Source organism: Dermacentor andersoni, chromosome 6, assembly GCF_023375885.2.
Source record: "Dermacentor andersoni chromosome 6, qqDerAnde1_hic_scaffold, whole genome shotgun sequence".
Taxonomy (NCBI): Eukaryota; Metazoa; Arthropoda; class Arachnida; order Ixodida; family Ixodidae; genus Dermacentor; species Dermacentor andersoni.
In genome coordinates, this window is record NC_092819.1 from 50,018,493 (window position 1) to 50,045,974 (window position 27,482).

General features: G+C 47.0%; 1 protein-coding gene across 3 annotated transcripts in view; it reads left to right on the forward strand.

Moving 5' to 3' along the window:
* Window positions 1-27,482, forward strand: part of LOC126522943 (uncharacterized) — a 538,767-nt gene that overhangs the window by 503,412 nt on the left and 7,873 nt on the right. For all 3 annotated transcript variants that reach the window (XM_055066617.1, XM_055066618.1, XM_055066619.1), the window contains exons 5-11: window positions 1,859-6,943; window positions 9,930-10,060; window positions 12,569-12,685; window positions 16,171-16,355; window positions 19,465-19,567; window positions 20,801-20,962; window positions 22,617-22,807. In XM_055066617.1, the coding sequence (XP_054922592.1) occupies window positions 1,859-6,943; window positions 9,930-10,060; window positions 12,569-12,685; window positions 16,171-16,355; window positions 19,465-19,567; window positions 20,801-20,962; window positions 22,617-22,807 (5,974 nt within the window). The remainder of the gene's footprint in view (window positions 1-1,858; window positions 6,944-9,929; window positions 10,061-12,568; window positions 12,686-16,170; window positions 16,356-19,464; window positions 19,568-20,800; window positions 20,963-22,616; window positions 22,808-27,482) is intronic.

The following is a 27,482-nucleotide window of genomic DNA, read 5'->3' on the forward strand; positions in this document are numbered from 1 at the left end:
ATAGCATGGAAAAGACATCAACGGAGGTATAGGAAATCAAAACGATGTAATCCTCTGTTCTCGTCATTTCTTTCTTTTTCTTTGTGACGATGAAGGAAAACAGTGAAGCTCAACGACGACGGAATGAGCTTTGCTTCTACAGATTGATGCCCCTGACAACTGTGTAAAAAGCTCCGTAGAAGCTTTCATATTAACCCTGCTTTTTGAGACCTTCCGAGAACAAACCGTTTTAAGTAATACGGCACTACACATCATGGAACAATGGAAGCAGACTTAACGACTTTTTATTTTTACGTGGTCTGTATGTTTCCTGTGAACAAGATGACATTATAACGAGGGAAAAGTGCAGTTGGTGTGGTTGTGACGTTTTGATTGCCGATCAGGATGTCGCGGCTTCGATTCCCGATCACGGTTGCCGTATTTCGATGGGGCGCTGGAATGCGAAGACGCGTGTCAACTGAGGTTTAGGTACAAGAATATATACATAAAAGGAAAAGAAAACGTGCCCAGGCGGTCAAAAATTGATTGGAAGCCCTTAAAGCTACGGCATCTCTCCCTGTGCTTAGTTTCGGGACGTTAAAGCCCGCAGTTTTTGCGTGATGTGCTCCTTGTTACAAAGCATATAGTGGAAGAAGTTACCTCGCACAAATGTGAGATGGCTTCTTGAACGAAGCCACAAGATCCAGCGACGACCGGATATTATAGGGAAGGTTGTTTCAGTATCTGCCTGTCCGAGATCTATGATACTGTCTGCATTTATAATACTCTCGCATCTGCAGTCTATCACACTGTCTATAAATTAATTCGTAGGTATTGGGGCAGAGCAAAGTGTTGCCGCGCGGTCATCACGCGAAAGGCCACGTTGTCGTCGAATTGGCTCAGCCGGTCGCTAACCGCTTGTGCATTCAGGCATCTCGTTGTTTAATGATTACTTACTCGTAAGTGGAGGATGTGTCGATCAGTTATACGCAGTCACTCGCCCCCTGCCCCGCGGCTCTGAGATAAGGAGCTCCTAATTACAGGCCAGCGCCGTCGACTTGACAGCACCCACGGACAGAAGCTTTAACTGGTCCATACGCTTTCGATCAACGTATAGTTACGCGTGCCGTTTGCTAACGGTAAACATTCTCGTTCGGCGGGTGTGTCCCCGGCGCGTGCTGTGTTTACTTGTAGAGCCGTCTGCCTACAGCGCCGGCGTCGCGTCTTTTGATCTTCTCCGCGGGCGACAAGCTCGTTTCGCTGATAACGTTTTACGGCTGGGAACGGCGCTATATGAGGTCCGTGCGCGTCCGTAGAGGTCAAGTGCTTCGACCAACGCTGTCGTTAGTGCGACACCACGGTGCGACCAAGACGGAACCGGCGGTCTGCTTTTGTGTCGTTCGCCGTCGAGAGTTTAAAAACTGGGTTCCTGTTTTTCTCGTAAGTGCGGACAAAACGCGACACCACCAAGCTGTAACGCTTGGAGGCGTGGTTTTCTTGATCGCCTCAAGATGCGCGTGAAGAGCTGAAAGGTGCATAAAGGGAGGATAACGTACTTTGACTCTCTTATTTTTTTGAAGGAGTGTTTCGTGCTCTACGACTCCGCTCGGTGAAACGACCTCTTCTTTATTGACGCCGTTTTTTGACGTTTTTTTTTAATCCCATACACAGCGGCGGTGCATGATTCATGTCGGGCCGACACGTTCCCATTATAAGAGAACGATACAGGTGCTGAGCAACGATTTCAAACTGTGTGTTGTTTGTTTTGACACCCGTCTTTCACTCTTCTGCCTTTCCGAAGAGTATGCGTTTGTTGTGCTTGAAGTGTTCCTTCGAGACTGAATTGTTTGTTTTCCTTTGCCACGGCTGTCTCCGGCAGATGATGACGACGCCGCCGACTGCTGCAGCGGCGAAGGCAGTGGCGGCGGCGGCGACTCTCTCGCTAATAACGTCCTGCCCCCCTCTAACGAATGCTCCCAGTTCCCAATCCTTCCGCCCCCGCTTGTCTTTGACGACTTTCTCTTGTGCGAGCCGACCTGCGCCGGCGCCCATGCAGCGACCGCGGCCAGCGCTAACACTCCCACGCTAGGCGATGCCCTTTCCTTTTCCACTAACGTGCCGCCGAGCCCGCCCTGCTCGCCGCTCGCTCGGCGCCTGGACCAGCTGCGGAGGCGATCGCTCCGGATCCGCGACCTGCTCAAGGGCTGCGAGTCGGCTGCCGCAGGCGCGGCAGCGTCCTCGTCGGCGGCGTCCGACCAGTGGCCCTCGCGGCCCGCCAGCCAGAACAGCTACGACAGCCGGCTGTGGCCGCTGGACAGCGACTACCCGTCCGACTGCGAGGTGAAGCTGCGCGACCGCTCGCCCGACGACTACAAGCTGGTGTTCATCAGCTCGTCCGAGGACGACTCCGAGGTGGAGGCGGCGTCTCGCCTCTGGCTCCTGCTGCGCTCTCGGCTCGCCGTGGGGCCCGAGGGCGCCGTGTACGTCGAGGACAGCTCGGACTGGGAGTTCCCCTCCGACGAAGAGGAGGACGGAGGAGGCAGCGGCGGTTCGGAGGAAGAATTGGCGCCGGGCGAAGAACAAGAGCAGCGGGAGCGGCTAGGCGTCGCTGCTGCCTCCGCCGCGGGGCCGCAGGTGGTCGACCCCGGCCAAAGGTCGCCCGAGGAGGCGAGAAGCAGCGAGGAAGGCGAAAGCAGCGCCGCCGGCCCGATGGGACGACGACGCGGCGGCAAACGGTCGGCTGCCGCCGGCGGCAGCGACGCCAGCGATGAGGGAACCAGTTTGGCATCGCACGGAGAAGCGGCGGCAGCAGCAGCCGCCGTTGCTATTCTCGCCGGGCCGGACAATCGTAATGACGAGGACGACGCTAATCTGCTGCTCGCCGCCGTGCGCGATGCGGCGGCGGTCGGCGTAGGAGAACCGGGCCAAGAAGTCCTGCCGGCCGCTGCTCCACCTGTCGTTGACTCAGCGCCGGAAGTGGGAGAGGAGGCCACCAGCTCTGACGGCGGCGCCATCGCGGGACCGTGGCGGTGGTGGCGGAGAGACGGCTCGCTCGCACGGGACGATGCGATCATGGAGGGCCGCGTCCCTTTGAGCGCCCCGGAGGAGGCGCTCGGGCCCGGACGGGACGTCCCAGCCGAGGATGACAGTTGTCGAGGCGAACGCGCGCCGAGCCCCGGCGACGACTGTGCGGACAATGCACCTGTGTCGGCGGCCAACATGGCCGACTTGGAGGAGAGCACCGGCGGCGGCGGCGGTGGTGGCGGCCAAGGTGTGCTCGGGGAAGTGGGACAGCTCGAGGAGAACGGCGCCCCCGCCAGGACTCCGCCGATGAGCGCGGTCGGTGACGCCTGCGGCCCGCCTCCGCGCGACGCGCAGGCAGCGGGCAGCGCGGACTCCGTGTGTGTGGAAGTGCAGCAACAGGTGGTGGTGGTGCCCGCGTGTGTTTCGGATCGCGAGCAACAGAATACGGATAACGCCGAGAAGGATACCGCCGCCGGTGAGTGTGTTGCTCCTTCTGCTGCCGTTGTCGACGAAGCGGAACGGAAATCGAGCGACCGCGATACAATCGACGGTGCTGCTGCACCCAACGACGACGCGAAAGTAGAGCCCGCAACGACTCCCGCGCGCGAACTGCGGGAAAGGGACATTGATCTCGAAGGCTTGGTTGTGTCCACGCTGGAAAAATACTTCACCGAATCGTTCGACTGTCACGAGACGCGTCCGCCGTCCGCGGAAGGAGCGGCGGGTTCTCCGAAGCGCGACGGTGACGTCGGCGAATCTTCGCGGAGTGGTCAGTCTCCGACGGCAGGACCCACGTCGTGCGACACTAGCGATGCGTCCTGCGACGAAGAGGAGGAGGAGGAGAACATGTTCAGCGACGCGTCGACTTCGTCGGACGATGCCATGTACATTTCTCCCATGCCGCGCTTCAATGCCATGCAGTACGGCAATCCGCTGTCATACTCGCTTCATACCATACTCGAGGAGAGTTGTGAGGAGAGCGAAAAGAGTTCGAGGGCGACGACTCCCGTGACAAAGAATCCGTCGTCCGAGTTAGAAAAATACTTCAGCTTTGCCATCGGGAATGCGTCTCTCGAAGAGATACACAAGAGGTGGTCAATCGCTACAAGCGAAGACTTCAGTGATTCAGTGTCCGAAACATCTGGTGTTGATGACGTCGAAGTGCTCGAAGAGGACCCCGAAGAGTTGGCATCTTCGAGGTTAGAAAAATATTTCACTTCAGGACTGTTGGGAACTGGTAAATTTCATTATCCTGATGATGCTGAGTTTACTGACGAAAGTGGAGGCGTTAGCAGTGATGATGAGGACAAAAGGGCAACTTCCAAACAAAAGAAGGCAGAAAAGGCAGCCGCAAGCTTAGCTTTTGAGGGTGGCGATTCTTGTGATACAATCAAAAGAAAAAAGAAAGATGATGGTGAGGAAGCAGCAGACATCAAAGTTGTCCTCGAAGAAGAAGGTTTTACAACTATTAAGAGAAAAAAAGAGGATGCGCTTGAAGTGCAGTCACATGATGCAGCCAATAATACCAGTGATTGTAATACAGTTAACGAGGAACAGCAACATTCCCAAGACATATCATTTGAAAACCTTGATGTCACACTAACTGCTGATGAAAGCACGATCATTCACATGGATTCCACCACTGAAGACGATTCTCATGACCCCGCTACCAAAGACGCTAACCTGCAGACAGAGGATAATCGAATGTCTCTCACTCCTACTTCAGAAGCTAACACTGACATGCAGCAGTCATTGTCGGATTCTGCAAACGAACTTACATCTGGCATTGAAAGTATGTGCAACAGTTCAACCAGTGAATTGACACAAAATGAGGATGTGAAGGATTTAAAGAAATCTGCTTTGGAGGAGGATGCAGCGAGCATTCATAGCCGATCTTCGTCCACCGATTGCTATTCTGATGAAGAAGCTGCTTACATTGTTAACAGAGTACTTGCCCACATCTCCGGCACGAGTGATGAGACTGAGAAAGTTGATGAAAACATCACACCTTGGAAAGCTCTCCTGGAGTCACAAATCACGCGTTTGATGCAGACGGTTTCTCCTGCCGCTCTCTCTGGGGAGAGCAGTTGCAGCAGTACCATTGGTAGCAACAACAGTGACTATGGCAGTGACACCTTGGAGTCTGGAACGTATTCTTCCACTGATGAAGAAGGGTCTCCCAAGCCTCGTCACCACAAGAAACCCGGACGGCGCTCGCCTAGTAAACAGCTTTCAGCTGCAGTGGATGATAAACTTGCAGATAACCTGAGCGGTCACAGCAATGATTCGACTATCTCCGAAGAGACCATGTTCATATGTAGGCAGCTCATGCAGTCCCTCAAGATGCTATCAGATGAACAGTCGAACAAGGATGAGAAGAGCAGTTGCCCCATCATCTCGGACCACAATCATAATGACTACATGAAGGCTCAGGAATACATTCAGTACCAAATTGTTGCCTTGATGCATACAGTCGGTGGGAGCCGTAATGCTTCTCCACTGCGCGAGAGGAGGTGTAAACCCTTGGCTCTGACTGGAGGCTCGAGTGAATGCTCTGACGTGGACTCGCCCAACCTCTCTGAAAAGAAGAAGATGGGAAAGAGCAAGACACCTTCGGAGTCCGGATCTGAGACCATCTCGACGAGCATCAGCATTCCGAGCTACGACTCGGATCACACTGCCACAGAATCGGAGATGTCCAACGAGATGGATGAGCTTTACAACATGCTGGAGTCCTCCGGGGCCACATTGGCCGACAACATTTCCCTCTCGAAGCTGTCGTGTTGTGATGGTGAAGAACCATCGGACCACTTCATCTTGCCTCCTTTCAAGGTGCCCGTCCTCCGGTTACAGTCTGGCCAGGAGGTTCCTCTTATTGCAGCCAAGGAAGCAGCATCTAATTTGGAATTCCTGGAACCCAGCTGCATTCTTCCAAAGCTGAGCACTGTCACCGTCGAGGAAAAGCTGGAACTGCCAGGAATGTTCAGCATAGCCAGTGGCACTGCAGCTAAGTGTGACAGTTCGTCAACCCTCACCACAGGCTCCGACATCGATTTCTGTGGCAGCGTCGAGACTGTGCTCGAAGTCTGTCCAAAGACAACTGGAATGTCTCCGGAGCCGAGTGTGTCTCCTACCGAAACATCAGCTGACAAATCACGATCGGAATCATCGCTCTATATTAAAGCTCGAAGAGGACTAGGCCAACGTAAATTAGTGGTTACACGAAGTAGTGACAGCCTTGCACCTTACAAGAAAGCGGGCAGTTTATCCTTACAGCTCTTCCATTCCAAGGGTGCTTCCAAGTCTGAACATTCCATTTTGGACACGGCTGCCCACGAGGACAAAGAAGTGCCCTCGGAAGCAAGCCAGGGCGCAGATGGCCTCGGAAAAAGGATAAGTGGCAAGGAAAAGTCGTGCAGTGAAAACAACCTTTCACTTGCCACGTTCAGTGACAGCGAGCGGAGCACATCCAAGTTTCTGGGCACAAAGTCCGTGGGGAACATAGCAGACCTCGAGGGCAACCCGGGCAAAACGTTTCGCGACACTGGTTACTACTCCTTCAAATCGTCCGAGGAAAGTGTCCTCAGCCTAGATGAGCAGGGTAGCAGGCCACCGTCGGGATGTTTGACGAAGCAGAAATCAGTGCAGTCATCGGAGACGATTCCAGAAGTAGAGGAGGAGCCCGTGCGCCCAGCGCGGTCATCACCCGGCACACCCACCAAGGGCAACTCAAACTCACTCAGTTCAGGCAGCATCCCAGACTCTGTGTTTGTCACTAACAGCAGTAGTGACTGCAAGTCGAGCACACTTCCGTCTAGTCTACGCAGCAAAGTGAACCGGCCCAACCCCCACTCTTCATCCATGGTCCTTCGCCAGCGCCATTTTTCGTCCACATTTTTCTCCACCTCGGGTGTCCTGCGCAAGCTGACAGCCTTGAAAGGTAAAAAAACCTGGTGCTGTATACATCAGCAAACATCTCGCAAAGTGAAGTGATCTGTGTAGCGTATGTTGCTCTTAGAAGCCAACCTTATAGTCATGTGGTTCGGATAATGTGGTAATTTAATGTTGAGCTTTTTGTGCCCTCTTATTGTAAAGAACAATACAGTGAGATTTTTCAAGTGCTGTTTTTATGTTTGTGATACCTGCCTACTTAATCACATGTATGTGTTTCAAAGACTGTCAATATTAATAGCGATACCTGTGCTCTCTTCGGTGCAGTGTGGGGCTTGGGTGTAACAACAAGAAGCATACTTTCTCCGTCGCTGTAAGCTCACGGCTGCCTGTCTTGTCTTGTGTGCTTCTTACCTCAACCTCATTTACCAGCATGCTCCTGCTTGTTGTTCTGCTCTGCATGTGTACGTGCCACCTCTATTAATATCAAGAGCGATTGCTTTCTTTTTGTGCATGAGAATATGTTGTTGCGCTCTTCTGGAGTTCAGAAAAGTATGGAGCTATGTACAGGGTCTTCCACTCATAGGTGAAACACTCAGTCACACACGTGGTCACATGACCAAGGCTGGCGATGTCGTGCAATGAAAAACTCCACATTTGACAAGGTCTATACTCGTCTTAATGTATTACTTTTGGACCTTGCATGCTTCCTTCTGACATCCTAACCATCCGATCCTAACGCAGGATGACATATTGCGCTCGAAACAATGGCTTTAGCTGTTTCTGTGCCAATTCTGATGCCATGTATTGGAAGAACTGCTAACTCTGCTTGAAATGTCACTGGAGCTTGGTATTTAGTGAGGCAGCAACCACATGGAAATCAATGCTTTTCCAGCACAGCATCACATCTATTTCACATTGTGCAATTTTGACACGTCAACCACATCTGATATGCATTCCTCTTGCTTAGCGCTTTTTTATCAACAATCAGATAAAGCACAAATGACCCTTGATTAAAGCTCGGTGTGAAATACACACGGATGCAATGCCGAAGATAGGCTGGAGGTAGGTTTCATATGGCCACTGTTTCAGAGTTAAATTTGCATTGGCTCATACAAAGAGTAACATTTTTCATTGTTTTCATTTCACGCGCCTTCATTTTGCCTCATTAACCATGTGACTTGGGCAGTGTAGCTGCTCTTGTAATAAACTTTCCTAACTTATCGTGATGTTTCTCATGCCTTTTCCTGCTCTTTTTTGCGACTAACCAATACAGTTCTAACAAGTTTCATAATGCAGTAGTACTGTTTACTGCAAGCTCATATATTGTTCTGCAATTCTCGATTTCAGAGGTCAGCAAGATTGTGTTTCTTGACAAAGCTGGTATTGCTGACGGTAACAAAAGTGGGAGCAAAACTATGCACTTCGACATTTGTCCAGCCTTCTACATTATCATTATATATATATATATATATATATATATATATATATATATATATATATATATATATATATATAATCTGAACCTTGCTGTTGCTAAGGGTTTGCTAAGGGTGATCAGATTTAAAAGTGAAAAACACCAGAAAAAGTATGCCAGATATTTTTTCTAAGATTTGAACGTATTTGTGGTCGGTATTTGAAATCAACTAGGCACATGTGGAAAAGAGTGTGCATGCCATTTACGCTTGGGAATTATGCAAGTTTGAAGTTTCATCACATGGAAGCACCATCAGTTTAATATAGTGCTAATAAGCATCAATAATCGGCGTAATAACTTACATCTGTGCTTGTTACAGTGATGGTAGTATTACATTGAAGACAAGAAGTAAAATCAAAGATTCTTTTCCAATCATAGTTTAAGATCGTCATATATTCATGCATGTAACGTAACACAACCACTTATTCACTTTAGTACAGTCAACTTTGCCACCACACATTTAATATTTGCATGCATGAAGTTAGCTTAATGTCCTCTGGCACACCATGGTTTTACACATTTGATGACTGCCTCTACCCGCAATTTCCGTGCATTCTTTTAGGGCATTGATTTTCAACTAGTAAAAACAAGAAGTCGACAGTAATGACATGTGCTGACATATTACCAAGAAATTTTGCACACTGTCTTATAAATAGTTGCCAAATAACACCTGTTACTCTGCATGCAAACAAACTAATCATTATGAACATCAGCAGGCTATTATGTGAATAAATAATCATGTAAAATTATATCCTCTATCGAAATTTTCCAAAGCATTTCATTCTGGTGTGGTAATACATGAGGCCACAGAGAAAGCAATGAAGCGGTAACACCTAATAAATGTCCCAGACCACAACTGCAGTGTTTTTCAATGTCTTGAATGCAGTGCCATTAACTTTTGGATGACTTGGCAATCCACGATTGCGAGGTTGTGATATTGTAGTAATTGCTATCACTCGTTGCTGGCTAGTGTGCATGGCATTTTACAACATTAAAATATATGTGAAAAAAATAACTATCATAGAGAAGGGATGAAAGTGGGCACATTTACGTCATTCTCTTGGTAGATGAAAGTTGACCTGAGGTAAAATACTAATGGTGCCAAAAAACTGTCATATGACAAAGCTGTCCTTTTCGGAAATGCAACAAGCCCTGTTTTGTTTTAAGCTTAACCTAACAGTGCTTTATACTTCAGCAAGCGGCACAGAATGGAACAAGTCCTCTCTGTGAGCTTGTAAGCCAAGACCTACTGTACTGGTAGTTGGTACTGGTAACCTTACCATGTAGTTGGTTTCCGGTTTTGTCAGATGGCAAATCATTGATATTGCTAGATTTTCACCTCCTACAGGAACGGTTTGAAAAGCCTTACCCTGGTGTTTCTTTCTTTCTTTCTTTTTTGCACTTTAACATTCTCCTAAAATGTAATGTCATGATGTAACGGTCATAAATTTGTGCCACCCGGAAAGGGGCAGTTGAATGCAGTGTGGTGTGAAGTTGTGACACGCTGGGAGTGTCCTTGTTTCATGCTTGACTGATTGTGCCGCTCGTGTGACTGCAGCTGATGACAGCAGTGGGTCACACCGGTCTTCTCCACGGGGTCGCCTAAGGGGCCGCTCACGGCACTCTTCCGGTGGCAGCGATGACTCGAACCGTCTTCTGCCTACCATTGCCATTGTTGGAGCAGAGGAGGTAACTATGTTGGTCATAATGTGCCTCACACTTCATCTTTTTTAAAAGCAACATAGATTTAGTATAAGCACTGGGCAGCCTTTTTATGTTGCCATTAGTGTCCTTATGAACAGCACCACTTATGGCGCAGTTGCCGAACCTGGAATGACGTGGAAACAGACAATGTGTCTGCTAGCATGTGAGCTTGAGTTGCTACTCTTGCTGCGCCCTGTTGATGGACCAGTGAAATTAACAAATCATAGAGATCATGATACTGTTGCCCTTTCACTCTACATATTACCTAATGCCTGGTGCCACTACAAAGCAAAGCAAATGTCAACTGAGAATCCTGCTAGCATCGCACACACCACCAAACGAGAGCGCTATCTCTTCAGCATTATTGTTAAAAGCGCCGACGGTCTGTTTTCATTTTTCTATGTCCCTTCTGGTCGGTGAATATGACGCATTAAAAGCTTCTTATTGTTCTCTGAGTTGTCTTATCACATGGCCTGCAGCCTTGCTTGGCCATAACTTAATAGAACCATCATAGAAACTTGTTGATATGGGCAGATTTGGACATGTTTGCTACTGTATTAGCACAGCTGATGATGCTATTAGGTAACAAAGGTCCAGAGTATCTACTTGTGCAATCACAACAGCAGGTGCTACAAAATTTTCGAGTTAGTGTACTTTCATAATGATGATTCTTGGATTGTGATGGAAGTCTGTGAAAGTTGACAGATTCAGAAGTGTCCATATGTTTACAACTAGTCACTGCCACGTGAAACAGCAATAACTAATGGAAAACACTTGTGGCCATGCAATACATTGTTTTCAATGGAAATGTGCCAGCTTCGACACATTCGCCATGGTTTCAGGATAGTTAAATGCAGCATGCAATGTGCAAGGACGTCGTGTTTGATTTTGTAGAATGAGGCATTTGTACACGCGACTTAAGAAAATTCACAAAAATATATTGGTCTTGAATATTTCTACTAGGCCATAGACACCAGGTTGAACAGAGGCACCGCACAATGGCACCACCACCGAGATGTCTGGTACACATAGCAGACATGCGCTAGCCTTGGTGCGTGCCAGGGGGCCAAAATACATGCGAAAACAACAGTGCTGATGTGGCATCCTGTAACACAGTGAATGACCACAGCACGCAGTAAACATTCTTGCATAGCAACAAGGTTCATCCTTTCAAACACAAATGCACAGCAGCACCTTTGTGACACTCGTGTAGCTGCCAACGTGTTTGCACTAGCAGATAAATGGTGTAAAGTCGGTCATTTCAAAGGCAGTTCTGCATCGTTTGGTTAAATGTGGCAATGTTGCTCGCATCTGTGCCTTCTGGCGTTCTAGAACTTCTTTGTACCAATGCTTCGTAAGGTTTTTTCAATTTCACAAACCTCTTGACCAACCCATTCTTCCATTCACTCTCTCTGATCATCCTCAATAGTGTTATGCAGCAGTTAAAGAGCAAAGTCTTACCACCATCTGGAAGTCTCGTTTCCCCTTCCTTCCAACGCCAATGCTCACTGCACTCTTGCTGTCATTATCATCATCAGCCTGGCTACGCCCACTGCAGGGCAAAGGCCTCTCCCATACTTCTCCAACTACCCCAGTCATGTGCTAATTGTGGTCATAGCATAGTACTCATCTATTCTTGCTACACGACCAAGCTACCCCAGTCTTACTTTTTAAAGCTTTACAGCTCTCCAATGCTGTCATCCCAATCTCTTGTTGCCCCACAGACACATTTCTATAATCTATCGAATTTTTCCCAGAGCTTTCAAAAACTCTTGGGCCTGTACTTTCTGCACATCCAAGCCTTGGGCCATATTCTCGATCACCTACTTTCACTGATCCAAACAAGGCTAAAGGAGTCGCAAAAGGTTGAGACATTAAGCTATCAATGGTAGCCAAACAAAGAAAGCCTTATCCTGCAGGCTTCCTTCCAACTGTTGCTTACTTTCAGAGATTTCACTTGTGTGTGTGTGTGTGTGTGTGTGTGTGTGTGTGTGTGTGTGTGTGTGTGTGTGTGTGTGTGTGTGTGTGTGTGTGTGTGTGTGTGTGTGTGTGTGTGTGTGTGTGTGTGTGTGTGTGTGTGTGTGTGTGTGTGTGTGTGTGCGTGCGCGCGCGTGCGTGCGTGCGTGCGTGCGTGCGTGCGTGCGCGAGAACTTAGGGTCAGACACAGATGTGATGAAAGCCGCAAGCATCTGCAGTTCCATTCAGCATTACTTTAAACATTGCATTTTCTTATTAATTTTTTTACTGGATTGACAGAATTAGCAGCAGAAATGTGATTGTGGTTGCTACAGTAACGCATTGCACCGGATGATATGTCACATGAAAATGAAACAAATCGCCAAGAAAGGTCAGTCAAGAACAAATCACCTTGCCATTTATCTTGTGTCAATTACTCAATTGTGAATGTTTTTATGTGGGCTTTCACTCTGGGTCGTCATTTGCTGTTTGGCTCTCCTGAATGCCTCCTTTTCCTCTTCTTTTTATCCCCAACAGAGCTCATCAGTCAAAAGTAGTGCAGACAGCATGGATAGGGATAGCAGCCACCGGGACGACGAACTTGAACGAATCTACAGTCGCAGCCAGACGAGCCTGTCATCTATTGGCGTCAGCGTGAGTACATTTAGCTGTTTATACTGTCACTACACTATTCTTATAGGATACACAACAAAGATTGTGTAAGGCAGCAACTAAGCTTTATTAAGAGACAGACCGAACTCCAAATTAGGCTATAATGAAGCCTCTGAGAGCCTGCTTACCACCCGCTGTGATGGCATAGTGGCTTTGGTGTTGTGCTGCTAAGCCCAAGGGCATGAGATCAAATCCCAACCGCGGCGGCTGCATTCAGTGGGGGCAAACTGCAAAACCACCCGTGTACCGTGGATCAGGTGCACGTTAAAGACCCTCAGGTGGTCAAAATCAGTCTGGAGTCCCCTACTACAACATGCCTTAAAATCATATTGTGGTTTTGATTTGTTAAAGCCCAGTATTTAATTTAATTTTTAATTAATTGCAGCTTGAGCATCCTTTTTAGTGCTTCAGGAAGCCCTTGCCCAACAGAACGTTTTCTCACAAACGCGGGTCTAAAGTGCTCGAGAAAGTTGGAGCTCCTCCTATACAGGCTCGTCAGGAGGGGTCCCAAACCCAAGTGCTCGATGCCACTGTCGGCAGCCAACATAAACCTCCGCACAAGTAACGGTAATCCCATTTCCAGGGTGGACATCCTTAGAGTTCTCGGCATGCTGATAGAGTCGAATGGCTGTAATGGTTGAATGATCAACAAAATTACCACGAAGACGGAGACAGTGATCAGACTATTCAACAGAGTCTCCAACAGGCGGGGAGGTCTCAGAGAAGACGACCTCCTGAGGCTCTTTTATGCCTTCCTCATGAGCCACATCTCGTAGGTGGCGGCCATGCTTTGCTGGCAAGGCCACAAGAAGCAGCTGAACACGCTAATTCGAAAGAGCATAAAGAGGGTGCTGGGCATTCCCATGCAAGCCAGCACCGAGCGACTCGTGCAGCTAGGGGTTCACAACACCCTGGAAGAGATCACTGATGCACAGGAATTTGCCCAGGTAGCTCGGCTGTCGTCTGCGCCGGCTGGAAGGAAGAATTTGGCCGTACTAAGCCTCAACCCTGTGCTCGTTGCGGAGCAGCAGCATCAGCCCTCGGATGCCCAAAGGGCCACATTCAGGCCTCTCCTTTTGCTCGCAACATTCATCCACAGCACAATGTTGGCAGGCACAGGGCCAGGGCCGTTGCGCTCGTCTTGCTTCGTAGATGTCGCCCAGTATGGCCGCTCAACCAGGTTCACTGCCGTTGTCATCGATCACAAGGGTTTGATCTTCAATTCCGCATCTTTCAAAGATTCTGCTCCCTCGAGGGCCAAGCAGGCGGCCATAGCTCTCGCACTCTTGGACAATAGTAGATTGCAGATCTACACAGACTCTAGATCGACGGCTGGGGCCTTTGCTTCTGGCTTCATTTCCGTAGAAGCCTCTAAAATTCTCGGCAATAAGATTACATCCCCGCACACCACTACTTGGTTTCCGGCACATCTCAGTTCTCCACTAGACTCCTTCACCAACCTCAATGATCCTGATCGCTCTCGGGCGCACACTCTAACCCTCCGTGCCGGGGAGGACGCAGGTCTGCAGAATGGGTATGGGGAACTTAGACATTTTATTCAATTTTGACAAAGTCACCAAGCACTATCAAATGAGCAGGCGGGCTTTTCAGCCTACGCACGGTAAACTCTCCAGGTCTCAGGTAATCACACTGAGAATGTTGCAGACTAGGACATATCCCTGTCTAACTTTCCTCAACATTATTGCCCCGGATGCCTTCGAGTCTACCTGCCCGGACTGCGGGTCAGTGAGCAGCTTAGAACACATGCTCTGGCGGTGCCCCTCGTTTTGGGGACCCAATCAAGTCGCCGAGGAGGAGTGGAGCTCTGCCATCAAGAATTCCGAGCTTCTCCCACAACTCCAGGCTGTCCAGAACACCCACGATGAGGCGGTGAGGCTAGGCCTCCTCGTTCCCATGTGGGAGGGGCCCAAGGTGCTGCTCTAAGTGCAGCGCATCTCAGGACCTCATTAAAATTCTTTCTCTGTCTGTCTGCTTACGGTGGTTTCTTTTCTGCCATATCTTGCATACCTTGACACGCATATGTGCACACCTGCAGCAGTAGCCCAGTGGCTATGGCATTATGCTGCTGAGCTCAAACTTGCAGGTTTGATCTCAGTCACGGCGGTTCCATTTTGATTGATGTGCAAAAACTCTTGTGTACTTATATTTAGGTGCATGTTAAAGAGTCCCAGGTGGTCAAAATTACTCGGCAGCACCCTACCACGCCCTGCCTCATCATCAGATCATGGTTTTGGCACGTAAAACTCCGGAGTTTAAGTTTTTCTTTTTTAAATGCACACATGCATATAAATTCTTGGCTGCTGATGTGATATAAAACTGACCTGGATTTTGGCTTGTCGTAGATGCAGAGTCAGTGTTGTATTTTGTTTAATGGCGATAGTAAACGAAACAGCTTACTTACACTGGTGGCTAGGATTGTGAGCTACCAAGTTCAAGTTCAAGTCTTAAAAATGTAACCAAGCACTAGCAATACCAGGTGCTCACCCAAAAAAACTTCCCAGAAAATGTAAACAAACTGCAATTGGATGATCACCTCAATCATTTTCAATCTGCACCAGTTGTTGAGGGTATGAGGTGCCTTTGATTTATTGACTGGAAATAATGTTGTAGGCAGACTCTGGACTGAGAAATACATAGAGTAACATAAAGCATCGTAATGCTACAGTGACTATTTATGGAAAATGCTATAACACTTGCCAAGTTGTGGACCTACTGCAGTACTTGATGTTAGTTTCAAAACTAGTTAAACTTATTGTCGTTAAAAGGCACCAAAAGTTGCCAGTTCGGCGCAGAGTAGTCGGAACTGGTGCCTCCTGTTAGAGAGACCAGCCATACCGTATAGACTTGTGTGAGCACTACACTTTTATTTCACAATTTTGGTGAGGTGCAGCCCTTAAACAGGACCAAACCCTTTTGTCAAAATGGCGCCGGCGCAGCCTTGACTTGTGCACATCCTCCCGGATCCCTAGATGTACCACTGCATCAGAGTTCAACGCACAGCTCTCACCATCCAGTAGCGGCATGCAGAAGTATTCAGCAAGCTAGCATTCGTCAATGCGTGCGCATGGCATTGGGGTACCGAACGCAGTTGCTTCTCCGTTGAATTTTGTTTTTCCAAATTTTGGGCTGCCAAGTTGGAAGTGCAGCGCTTACATGAGTCTATTCGATACATTGCAAAAAAAAACACCTGGTACTCTTTAGCAAGAACTTTACATCCCTATTTATCGGCAAAGCTGTTAGAGCGATTAGCCTTCCCTGAACACTTATGAACACCGGGAAACAGCTAGGGCAAATGTCTAACAAATTTGAGATAATTTCCTGCAGCATATCTCTCACACTTGTGAATTTGCCCTCGCATTGCCCTTATGCTGGTTAGCTGTGCTAACTATCTTATTGGGGAGCATTGAACGAAGACTTCCTTTCGTGTTTCTTTCCTGACACAGCAGATGCGCAGCGAGAGCATGACAAGCGTGTACAGCGCAGCCGGTGGTGGTCGATACGGGACAGTGGCTGTCACTGGTGAAGTGCTCTTTTCCATCCTCTACAACTACAAGTCGGGACTGCTGGAGGTGCATGTGCGAGAATGCCGAAACCTGGCACCTGTGGACACCAAGCGCAACCGCTCAGACCCGTAAGTGGTTTCTCGACTATTTTGACCTCTGACTCCTACTTTATCGGTTGACAGTGGCCTATAATGATATCTTCTAAGCGGCCGGAGAAACTAGCAGAGAAAAAAAAGAAATCCAGCAGAACTCATCTGTGCCGACTATCCAAGCATGTGAATAGCATTCTTTTGAGGTGAATGTGAACTTATTGTACGCTGAACGGTTGTTCGTTGTTCTATACACATTTTGCACACTTTAGTAGCAATCTATTAATCTTGGGTGTATAATTGATGATGATGATATGTTTTATACGTTATGGTGGTTGTTACGAAGAGCAGCATATACACCGTGACACATACCCAGTGAGCCAAGTTGGTTTTTCAGAAATAGAATATTTGTTAAGCTCATTGAAAAGTTAAAACAAGGTAGCATAATAACATACAGACAAGGTTTCTTTTCTTTTAGGTAGATAATGGGAAAGAAAAATGGTCTGACAATGCCAACAAGAATGCTATTCGCATTAAAACGGAATCAGCAGATAACACCAACCGCTATCATAAATACAAGTTTCATTCGTATTCATGTCATTAGCAAGAAATTTAATGTTCACACAAGGTTTATGCCAAAACGTGTAATGTGGTCATGTTTCACCCCCTTTGATGTCATGAGCTCTGCACTACATACTATAACGACATCCCACATGTTGTGACCCTGATTTATTCCTAGCACAATATCCACACTTCAAGCTGCCCCCAGAACTTTGTCTCTCTGGTTCTTCCCTCTCCCATGTTCGTGCACACGCACCTCCTGCCCCTTGTCATTTGCCTCCTGTCCTACACGTAACAGCAAATGGCCAGTTATACTGAAAAAAAAAAATTACTTTCTTTAGAGTTAAGCTTGCCCCCACAACAATAATAGTCAGCAAATTTGCACACCTTTCCTTTCTTTAAGGCTGTGTATGCAGTATCTTTCTATTGGGGATGGCATATGTGTCTCGTTGTGCCATGCCATTTTTTACAGGAAAGTAGCAAGCAGAGAGAGCTAAATAAAGGTAGCATACACAAAAAATTGATAATGTTAGTTGTTGTTGGACAAACTGAACCTAAAAGCTGACTAATTTTTTGTAGCGTGTGTTATTCTGCTGTGTGACTCCTATGCTGTTAATCGGGCAACGGGATTTCTTTTGAGTAATGTCTGTTGCATGTTTCATCAGCTGGGACAGTTTCTAGCTGTCATGAAAAGCTATTTCAAACTACCCTCATCACCGGCAGTGCTATGATCCATCTGCAGTGTTAGCTCCAACTATGATCGACTGATGTAAGAAGTGGGAGTTCTAGAATGTTGATCTGAGGTTACTGCTTTCACCTGGCTGTTTCTGTTACCCCGAAATAAGGACACAAGTATGACTACACAACAAGAACTGCTAAACCCCTGACTATTGCCCAGGGCTTACTATACAAGATGATAACACATTTACTGTGTTGGCCTTGCCGTCACTTCCGAAAACAAATTGGATAACAGCTTCAACTCATTTTTTTTTACCATGACTAATATTTACTATTGCGCTCAGTATGAGCTACAATGTGCGTGTGCATGGCAATATGGTCATGCGTTGTAACTCATACTGAGCACTATGGTACTCCACATTTTAGATCCATTACATCCATGCCCCATGCCCACCACTGATTTCACATTTGAAGATCCACGGCAAGCTTCCTACATTATTCATGCATGTACAACCTTTGTCAAAAGAAACAAAGCCACTAGGATCATGGATGTTGTTGCACCTTGGCTGCGTTGCTCTGTGTTCATGGTACTGTACTACAAAGCTCTGTAAATGGTGGGCGCATGTGTTTGCCTCTGCCTCCAGAGTTGCCAAGCAGCATGAATATTGCTCAAGGCCAACTAGGTTTCCCAGGGCTTGTGACAAAGGCTGTGCCACCAACAACAAAAGTTTTTGCAACATGGGATCTGAGAAGATACAAATCCTTTTTGCAGCCAATGCATTCACCCTGAATTGAAACAGTGCTGTGGATACTTCACTGTACACATTGATCATGTGACTTCCAGACTCCGTGTTAAAGAAAATTTAAGTTTTTTTCTTTTGTCTCATGTTCTGAAAACATTTGCAGTTCGCTGTGTGCACACTAAACTGTTGTCCACTGATTATATTTGTCATGTGCGACGGCAAGGTAGCCTCCTCCTGTCATCGCCAGTAGTGAAATGCAGCTCACTGCGCTCTGTTGGCCATGTACGCATGGTAGCAGTGACCTGTGAAGGCCTGCTTCATCAAGATTATGGGCTGCCTTTTGCCAGGTGCCAGCATAATGCTTATTGTTGTTTCCTTGGCACAAGTACTTTCCAGAAAAGACTACGTATGCCCTCACCTACTACCTACTCGATACCAGATGCACCATGTGTGAGCCACTGTGTTGTTAGCGTTGCTGTCATTGCACCATAGCTGTTGTCACTTTCGTTGTTATTATCATGCTGTAGTACCTGCTTTTGCTCCAGCTATCACAGCGTCAAGTTGCACTCGGAGCTGTTATTTCTGTGGCCCTGTATACTTTTTCTTCATGTCATTCATCGAAGCTGTAGAGCACCTGGTCATGAACATTGGCAAGACGTTGGGCATATATATGATATTACACCTCAAAGTAGACCTATCACTGGCACTGTGCGGCAGCATTTGTGAGATCTTTAATTAAATTAAATTATGGGGTTCTACATACCAAAACCACGATCTGATTACGAGGCATGCCATAGTGGGCGACTCCGAAATTTCGGACCACCTGGGGTTCTTTAAAGTGGACCTAAATCTAATTACACGGGTGTTCTCGCATTTCGCCCCTATCGAAATTCGGCCGTTGTGGCCGGGATTCAGTCCCGTGACCTTGTGCTTAGCAGCCCAACACCATAGTCACTAAGCAACCATAGCAGGTTCTGGGCTTTTAGTACAGTTTAAGAACCCTGAATGGTTAAACATAATCTAAAGCCCAGAACTTGTCACAGCATGGGTATAGCTTTGCTGTGCAATGCTATATGATTTACATTGTTTATCCTGCTACCAACTTCAGCAGGTGCCATTAACCAAACGCCTCTGCAAATAATATTTTCTCATCACTTTCTACCCAGATATGTAAAAGTCTATCTGCTACCCGATAAGACCAAAAGTGGCAAGCGCAAGACCAAAGTGAAGAAGCACACTCTGAACCCTGTTTTTGAAGAGGTTCTCAAGGTATGTACTTCGTTTAAGCAAGCTCGGCATTCTGTTAAGGCTTCATTAGACACAGCATTTCTCAAAGGGGCACTAAAGACAGATATTTAACAAACCTCGATTGTGTGAATACCCTCTTAGAAACTTTGCAACATTTGTTTTATGCCAAGGGATCCCTTAGTTACACAGTAATTGCCACTGAAAGTAGCACACAGTTCATCTGTTACTCAAATCACCTGCAGCGAACCATTTTTTTTATATGAGTACCCCGAGTTGTGTCAGCAGTCTCAGAGGCCATTCTCTGCTGGGTACTACATGCTGCCTGCCTTGAGTCAATGAACTGTGTGGAAATGTCACTACTCTCCTGTAAGAAGTGCCAGCATAATGGCATGAAACGATACTACCAGTTAGTTCTCCTGTAGGAGAACTCTATAAAACTTCATTTTGTTTCTCATTGAAATGTAACAATTTAAATGCGTGATTATCACCATTTCACTATGATTCACTGCGTAATGCCTTTATGGCGACCTAGGTACTCTGTAAATTAAAAAATAAATAAATAAATAATCAATTATAAATGGGACATGTAAATATGGGACAAGTGTCCGTGCTCTTTGTCTACAGCACCACCATTCAAAGTAGGCCAGCAGCGTTGCAAAATCCTCTTGTGTTGCCATGGGGCAATGTAATCGAAACAAAAGTATAACAGCTTCTGAAATTCCTGCTCAGTAGCCAGCCTCATTGGAACTGAAGCTTACGACAGCGAAGATAGCATACAATTTAGCAGTTGTGGTTTCAGATGTGTTCCATATCGACTGCCATAGCCCTGAGGGACACTGGCTAAAAGTCTCGGGGCTGGTTGTTTATACATGTACGTAAATACCCACAAAAGTGGACAGAGAAACAGCTGTCGTCTTAGCTGAATTCGTAGAGCATTGCATGCATCATGTAGCGCTGTGAGCTTGGCTCCCGCAAGCAAACAAAAATTTGTCTTTTCTTCAACTTTCATGTTCCTTTTCCTTTATTTAATCTCTAATTACTTGTACAATTCATTTTCCTGAAGCTTCTCTTGACTTCATTGCCTGTTGACTGTGTGGGTGAAAGCTTCAGAGCCATTATTGTGACTACCATTACTGTGATCTCTGGACAATTGATTGAGTAGTTATCATGATGTTAATGAAGAAAAGTTGCCATTTCCAGTCACCTTGAGACAAATCCAAAAGTGCTGGCTAACTCGCGCGTTTTTTGACCCAGTTTCGAGTGACCATGAGCGAGCTACAAGCGCGCACGCTGTGGCTCTCGGTGTGGCACAGCGACATGTTTGGCCGCAATGACTTCCTCGGGGAAGTGATGCTGCCTCTCACCTACGAGACTCTCGAGAAGACGGAAGTCCGCTGCTTCGCTCTCCAGGAAAGGGTAAGCACCACAGCTGGCACCTTTTGTGCTCCCAGAGTACGATGTGGAAAAGCTAAGGACCACGCAACGAGCAGTGGCACCGAAAATGGTAGGCATAGCTTGAAAAGATAGGAGGACAGTGGTGTGGAAGTCGAACTAGGGTAGCCGATATTCTAGTTGAGATTAAGACAAAGAAGTAGAGTTGCGAAGGCCATGTAACGTGTAGGGCAGATAAGCAACGGTTTATTAGAGTTACAGAAGAGGTTCCCGAGGTAATGGAATTGTAGTCAAGGGCAGCAGAGAATTAGGTGGTATGATGAAATTAAGAAATTTGCAAGTGTAGGTTGGAATTGACTTGCACACTTCAGGGGTAACCGTAGATTGCTGGGAGACACATTCATCCCTCCATTGGACATAATATAAGCTGATGCTGATGATGAGTGTTGTCGCCCTGCGGGGTGACCAATATTAGTTACTATGAGTAGGTTTGGTCTATTTGCTTTCGCCGATTCATTCCTGAAATTCTGTTGTTGCTTGTCATAGGTTTCTGGGCTTGTGAGTGTATGTGCAAAGCCTTCGAAGATTGCAATAGGACATTTACTCTTGCAGTTGTACGCCCTTTCTCATGGCCAACTTTCTAGGTGGCGCAGACTAGAGCTGTACAATAGCTTGTGTGTACAGCCAAGAGGCAGATTTCAGACTTTGCCCACCTTTCTATTAGTGGCAAAGTGCATGCTGTGATTGCATACAGCTATTGTCAGCAAGCATCGTTCAGTTTACTTCCATTATTTTGACTCCAGCAAAATATGCCAAGTTGCTTCGAATGATCAGAAGTTCTTGTCTGGAAAAATATTGCATCAGGTAAACTGTTCCTTCGTGAAAGTGTCTTGTTTCGGCTGTCTCTACTTTTTAGTGGCCTTTGTAGAAGAGTGACATTGCACCCATAGTTTCCTGAAGATGGTGCACCACAGAGCATGAGTGGTGAGCTCACACGTGAGCCTGAACAGTGGACAGCCATGTGCATCTTGCACTGCACAATGCTAATCTTTGTAAAAAATCATGTTGTTGCTCCTTGTCTTCTGAGCAACATTATGCAAAACTCTGCAAGCACACTTCTCTGCACAGCTAGTTGAGCCTAATTAAGATGGCATGCCTGGCATTACAACTGGAAAAAAGCATAAACTCAGCTCTGACAGTGCTGCGAACAAGACGTAAGCTTTGGGTCAGTATCGATGTGCACGGAAGCCGACTTGATCAACGTCTATTGAAGCAGTAGCTCTAAACAGCATCTAAGATGATGAGCAAAACATGAACAAGGTGAATGCAGGAGCCAACGTTTAGACAAGTGGACTTGTCAAAACGTTGGCTCCTGCATTCACTTTGTTCACGTTTTGCTCATCGTCTTGAATTTCCATCTCCCGCATTCCCCGTCTTTTCCCTAAACAGCATCTAGTAATTGTACTGCAAAAAACCATTTTATGGTGCCTAGACATGCACCAACCTGCCTCCCTCATTGCAGCCTATCATTTAGCCTAACGCTTTAGACATTGTGACACTCCTCTTGCCAGTATAACCACAGCCCTGCCAGAATTGGTTGATGTGGTCGAGCCAACGGTATAGACGGGCGTGTGGTCGCTGTAGTGCAACAAGTGGTTCTCTTCACTGTGTCGTGCAGTTTGAGTGCCCCGAGGTTCCGCTGAGCTACAAGGGAGACATTCTGCTGGCGCTGAAGTACATGCCACCGGACGTGACCAACCGCAGCATCAAGCAGGGGCCCGTGCGCGGCTCCCTGCATGTGCTGGTCAAGGAGGCACGCAACCTCACGGCCACGCGCTCCAACGGAACCTCGGACCCCTTTTGCAAAAGGTGCGCTGTCTGTTTGGTTGTGGTAGTTATGCGATTCTGTAATGGACTCCTTTAGTCGGCGAGCCTGCAGAGATTTCATTTTGCACTCGTGTTTTGTTAAAAGCAGGCGAAAACGTTTTTGCATAAATCGTTAAACCAATTGCTATATATAATTTAAAAGCTAACAAGTGCAGTGTTTCTCCTTTGCTTATTGTTTCTCTCAGTTATTGTAAATGAAAGACAAAACTGCACAAAGCTGAGGCACTGCGACGATTCTTGTGAAGACGTTAGTGCATTGGCCACATGAACCACGAACTGCTATAGACCCCCTTTATTTTAAAGTTAGCCATTCATGATATCTCGAGCGTACAGTTTTTTTCTTGCATCTTAACAAATTTAAATTTAAAACAAATTTTTTCTTGCATCTTAATTGCTAGTGTCATAAACTGTCAAGGGGTTTTCATAAAAGCATGGAAAAATTAGGAAATTTGAAATTACCAATGATTCACAGACACCCTCGTAAAGCAAAAGACCAGTGTGTGAAGACACTGAATGTTTCTCATTTTGGTACACTTAAAAAGCCGGTTGTGACTGTTCTCAGTGACGTGGTCGGTATAGCCCAAAGCTTCATTCTGTCATGACAAAGGGCGCTGCTTGACATGACACTGCTGACACTGACATGACTGCACGTGACACTGCTTTTCTTGACAGTTTACATTCAGCGATTCATAGAAAGGTCATTCCAAGAGGAAATATATTGCATGCCACTTGTTTGTGCAGTGACCTGCATTTGACCAGCACAGTAACATAACAAATATCACGCCTTGCTGCTTTCTTTGCGCATACATTTTGCTGCTAGATTGCATTTCTTCATCCATATTGTTTCAGTTTGACACTTGACATCGTTAACTGCCTTGATCACCCTGAAGAAATTAAAAAGCTTTGTCATATGAGCATAAGCTAGCTGCTGCATGTCTGTGGACTGGTTTTGCTGCCTGTAGAAAACTGGAGAGAACATGACAGAGAAATTGTTTTTGCTTTGAATCCTTTGTAGCTTTGGCTAATGCCATGTGGAGGGCAAATTCGTCTTTCCTCCACCGTGTGAACTTCTGCAGAACTGATTTACAATCTGTTGGGATGGGAATCGTGCGCCAACTGTGCCATTTTGATACTCAAGCCGCCAATTGCTGCACCACAATGTGCCGAAATTGGAAAAATGGCTGAAATTGTGCCGTGCAGTGCCATAACAGCTTTGGCTTTGGCAGTCGTCAGCGAAAAATTGCCGGCGCGGTACAGGGCGTTGTGTCATTAGTTTCAGGGTGCATGTAAAAGTAACTTTCATATTCTGGCGGCCAGTGGGCACGAACAGGTGCACCCAATTAAGCACCATGAATAATGCTAAAGGTATACAGCGACATTCTCTTATTTTGCCGCCTGAGCGGGCGAGCAAGGGCAGGTTAGGAGGTCGGCCTTATTCACGCCTTCCTGCGGGTGGTTGTGCCTGGTTGAGCGGGCGCTGTTTACAGGGAAACACGGACAAGCGTTGACACCGAGAGTCCGACACTACCGACTGCACCTTTTGTTTTCTTGAATTTCTTTTTTTCCCTCGCACCGGCACAATGACAGTTGCTCTTGATTGCGGTGATCGCAGATTTTGACATCACGTGGATCACATTGTTGCACGGTGCGAGTGCCTTGATGAAAAAGTGCAAACTGAGGGGGCAAGTGGCGGAGGAAGCCACATGCAGTGAGAGAACTTGGAAAAGGAGAGGCAGTTACGGTGTTGCTCGCTTTAGCTTATTCAGGGGGCTTACACCCAATCACTCAATGTAAATTCCAAGGGGCATTTTCTCGAATAGTCACTTTCGGCAATACTGTCGTCGTCGCATGACACAGTGCTCAGCCAACCGTCAGCACAGCACCTGATGGTCGAGGTAATAGTATCGCTATAAGTGATCATCCCAGAATATTTCCCCAGTTGTCTAGGTGCTTCTAGTGAGGTGCAAAAACAGAAGTCAGTCACATGTAGAACCTTGGTATGAGCTAGTTCGTGCTGTCACATTACCTAGAAATGTCTCACTTTAGTGTTCTTGATGGAACTTTGGTGTTCACTAGCCTTAGCTTCTTCACAATACTTCTGTTGGAAAACACCTGCAGTCACTTCAGCAAAACTTAATACAAAAATAGTATGAAAAATGCCTTTAGGCTGCTCTTCAACATTTCTTTAATACTGCATAATGCAAGGTTTTGTCACTGTTACCCCGCTTAACTATAATAATGCTCTGAATTAAGATTTTCATGCTGCAGATTGCTTCAATTATATGATATACTGTCAACGTCTGAATTGTTAGGCTCCCTAGGCGCCGTGTAAACACCAGAAAAATTGGGCAGTCCGAAAAAATGAATGCATGCCTTTTACTGCCCCCAAGAGCTCAAGTCGCCACAGGCACGTCCGAAATAGCTCCGAGGGTCTTCCGGTGTACTTATTAGGCGTGTCGGTGCTCGTACCGTGACAGCAGATGGCGAGTACACTTGTGTGCAATTAAGTAATACATATTGTGTCCCGTGGCAGTTGCCCCTTTCTGCTCGTAGTGTGCTTCACTGCAGTACATTGCATATTATGTGCTTCACCATGTAACACCGCTATGCAACTTTACTTCACTTTATTGAAGTCAGCGTGGGGCCATTGCGCAAGCTCACACGTGTGTTTTCATGCAAACAGTGCCAACACAACCATCAACCATATGGCTCCGCTCCACTAACAGGAAGGCGCAGATAAGCCCCAGACCTCCTCGCCTGCTCTCGCTCTCTGGCTCAGGCAGCAAGATAAAAGAATGTCGCTGTGTACCTTCACTTTTATTCATGGTGCTTAATGGAGTGTGGCTGTTCCTGCCCACTGGCTGCTTGTGGTGATTTGAGCGCCACGCTTTCCGCGCTTCAAAGCAATCAGCGAGAACTACAAAGGCGGAGTCAGCGCCATTGCTGACAGCAGCGAATTCTTTCAGTGAAAAACATGGCATCAAACAGCACGAAGCTTGGCAGTGAATGTCAAAGCAGCTAATCCTAGTGCCGTGGTGGTGGCTATCGCTTCCAGCAAATCGGCATGCGAGAGCACTAGTTCGAGGTTGCAAAAATAATGAAAATGGCGACTGTGGTGGCTTTGATTAATGCGGTTTTGGACCTGCATTTACGGCAAGAAGTACAGAAAATTGGACAGTGAAGGGGTTTTGTGTCTGAAATTTCAGACGTTCCTATACGTTGGCTCTGCGAGGTACGTGGCCCTGCCGTGAAGGTGTCTGAATCATCGGGCATGTCTGAAAAATTGGACACCTCAAAAATCGGTCGTTGACCATATGTCCTACAGTCTGCTCCAAAATCAGAATTTATCTGCTCCAATTTGTTCCAGAATGAAATCATATCTGTTCCAAAAAATTGTTACGACTTTGGGCATTCCCGCCCTTGAACCCGAAGAAAACATTTGACTCACCAAAAGGTGGTGTAACCAGTTCATGTGCATGCTGCTATTCGCTTATTCTGGTACGACGGTGCTTCTTTATTTTTTTAAGTGAATCTTGCTTTGCCACTTTCTCCCAATTTGTGGGTGCTGGCTGCTAGTTGCTGTGTTGCATAATTGGCCTGTCCTGGACATAGTGCAAGGCAAGGTAGCCCAGGATGGTGGGCAATTTACATAAGTGTAGAGGTGAGCTCCAGCACAAGCATAATATCGTCATTCGTGGCTTTCATTCCCTCATCGCCATTTCATTGCCTTCATTGCTTTATCTTCACGCTGTCGTCATTGTACCGTTGTCATTCTATTGTCATCATTCCAGCATAATTTCATCATTGTTATGCCATCATCGCCACTGCCTTGTTGTCAATGTCACACACCCTTTAATTATACACAGTGGGACGTCTCGGCACCTTTGCACCATGCAGCTATCGCTTGACATAAACAATCATTGACACAACGGTTTCTCGCAATGTTGAAGTGGAGCTTTCTTTGCCACTCCCTCCACTTTGGAAGTGCTGGCTGCTGTATTACCCACACGATGGGACAGTCCCGTAGATAGTGCGAGCCATAGCAGCTCAAGGTGGCGGTTTATGCAAGTGCAGACATGAGCTCAAACAGAATGAAAATGGGGCCAAAGCGTACACTAAGTGCTCGGGGGACAAGAGGCTAGGAGGAAGCATCCAGCGAGGCCAGAACGTCTTCGATACAAAGTGAGGCACCGTTTTCTATGCAAAGCACATACTGACTCATAAATAAGTAGCGGGGTATCTTCGTGTGGGAGTGGCGAGTACTGAAGAGCACGGCGGACATTTTGTCCATGAGCGCTAAGTGGAGCAGTGTTGTTGGCTGGCAATATGAGCGCACTCTTACTTGTAAACGTAAAGCCGGGCGATGTCAGGAGGCAGTGATCAGACAGCAGCGAAACTGCACCATGTCATTTACAGCGCAAACTAGTACTTTCAGAAACGCTCGCTGCGGAATGAGTTGAATTCAGTTCCGTGTGTGGTGCGCGCATGACTCTGGTTTCTCTTGTACATGTCTATGGTGTTGCAGTGCCACCAGATTACGTTCAGCGAGGTCTTTCACTGTCTAACTATGTTCAATTTAGTTGTGTGTTTTGCTAAACAACCACAACGTTCCTCGCAAACGCCAATGAAACCTTCCCTGAAACCAGTTCTTACAGTA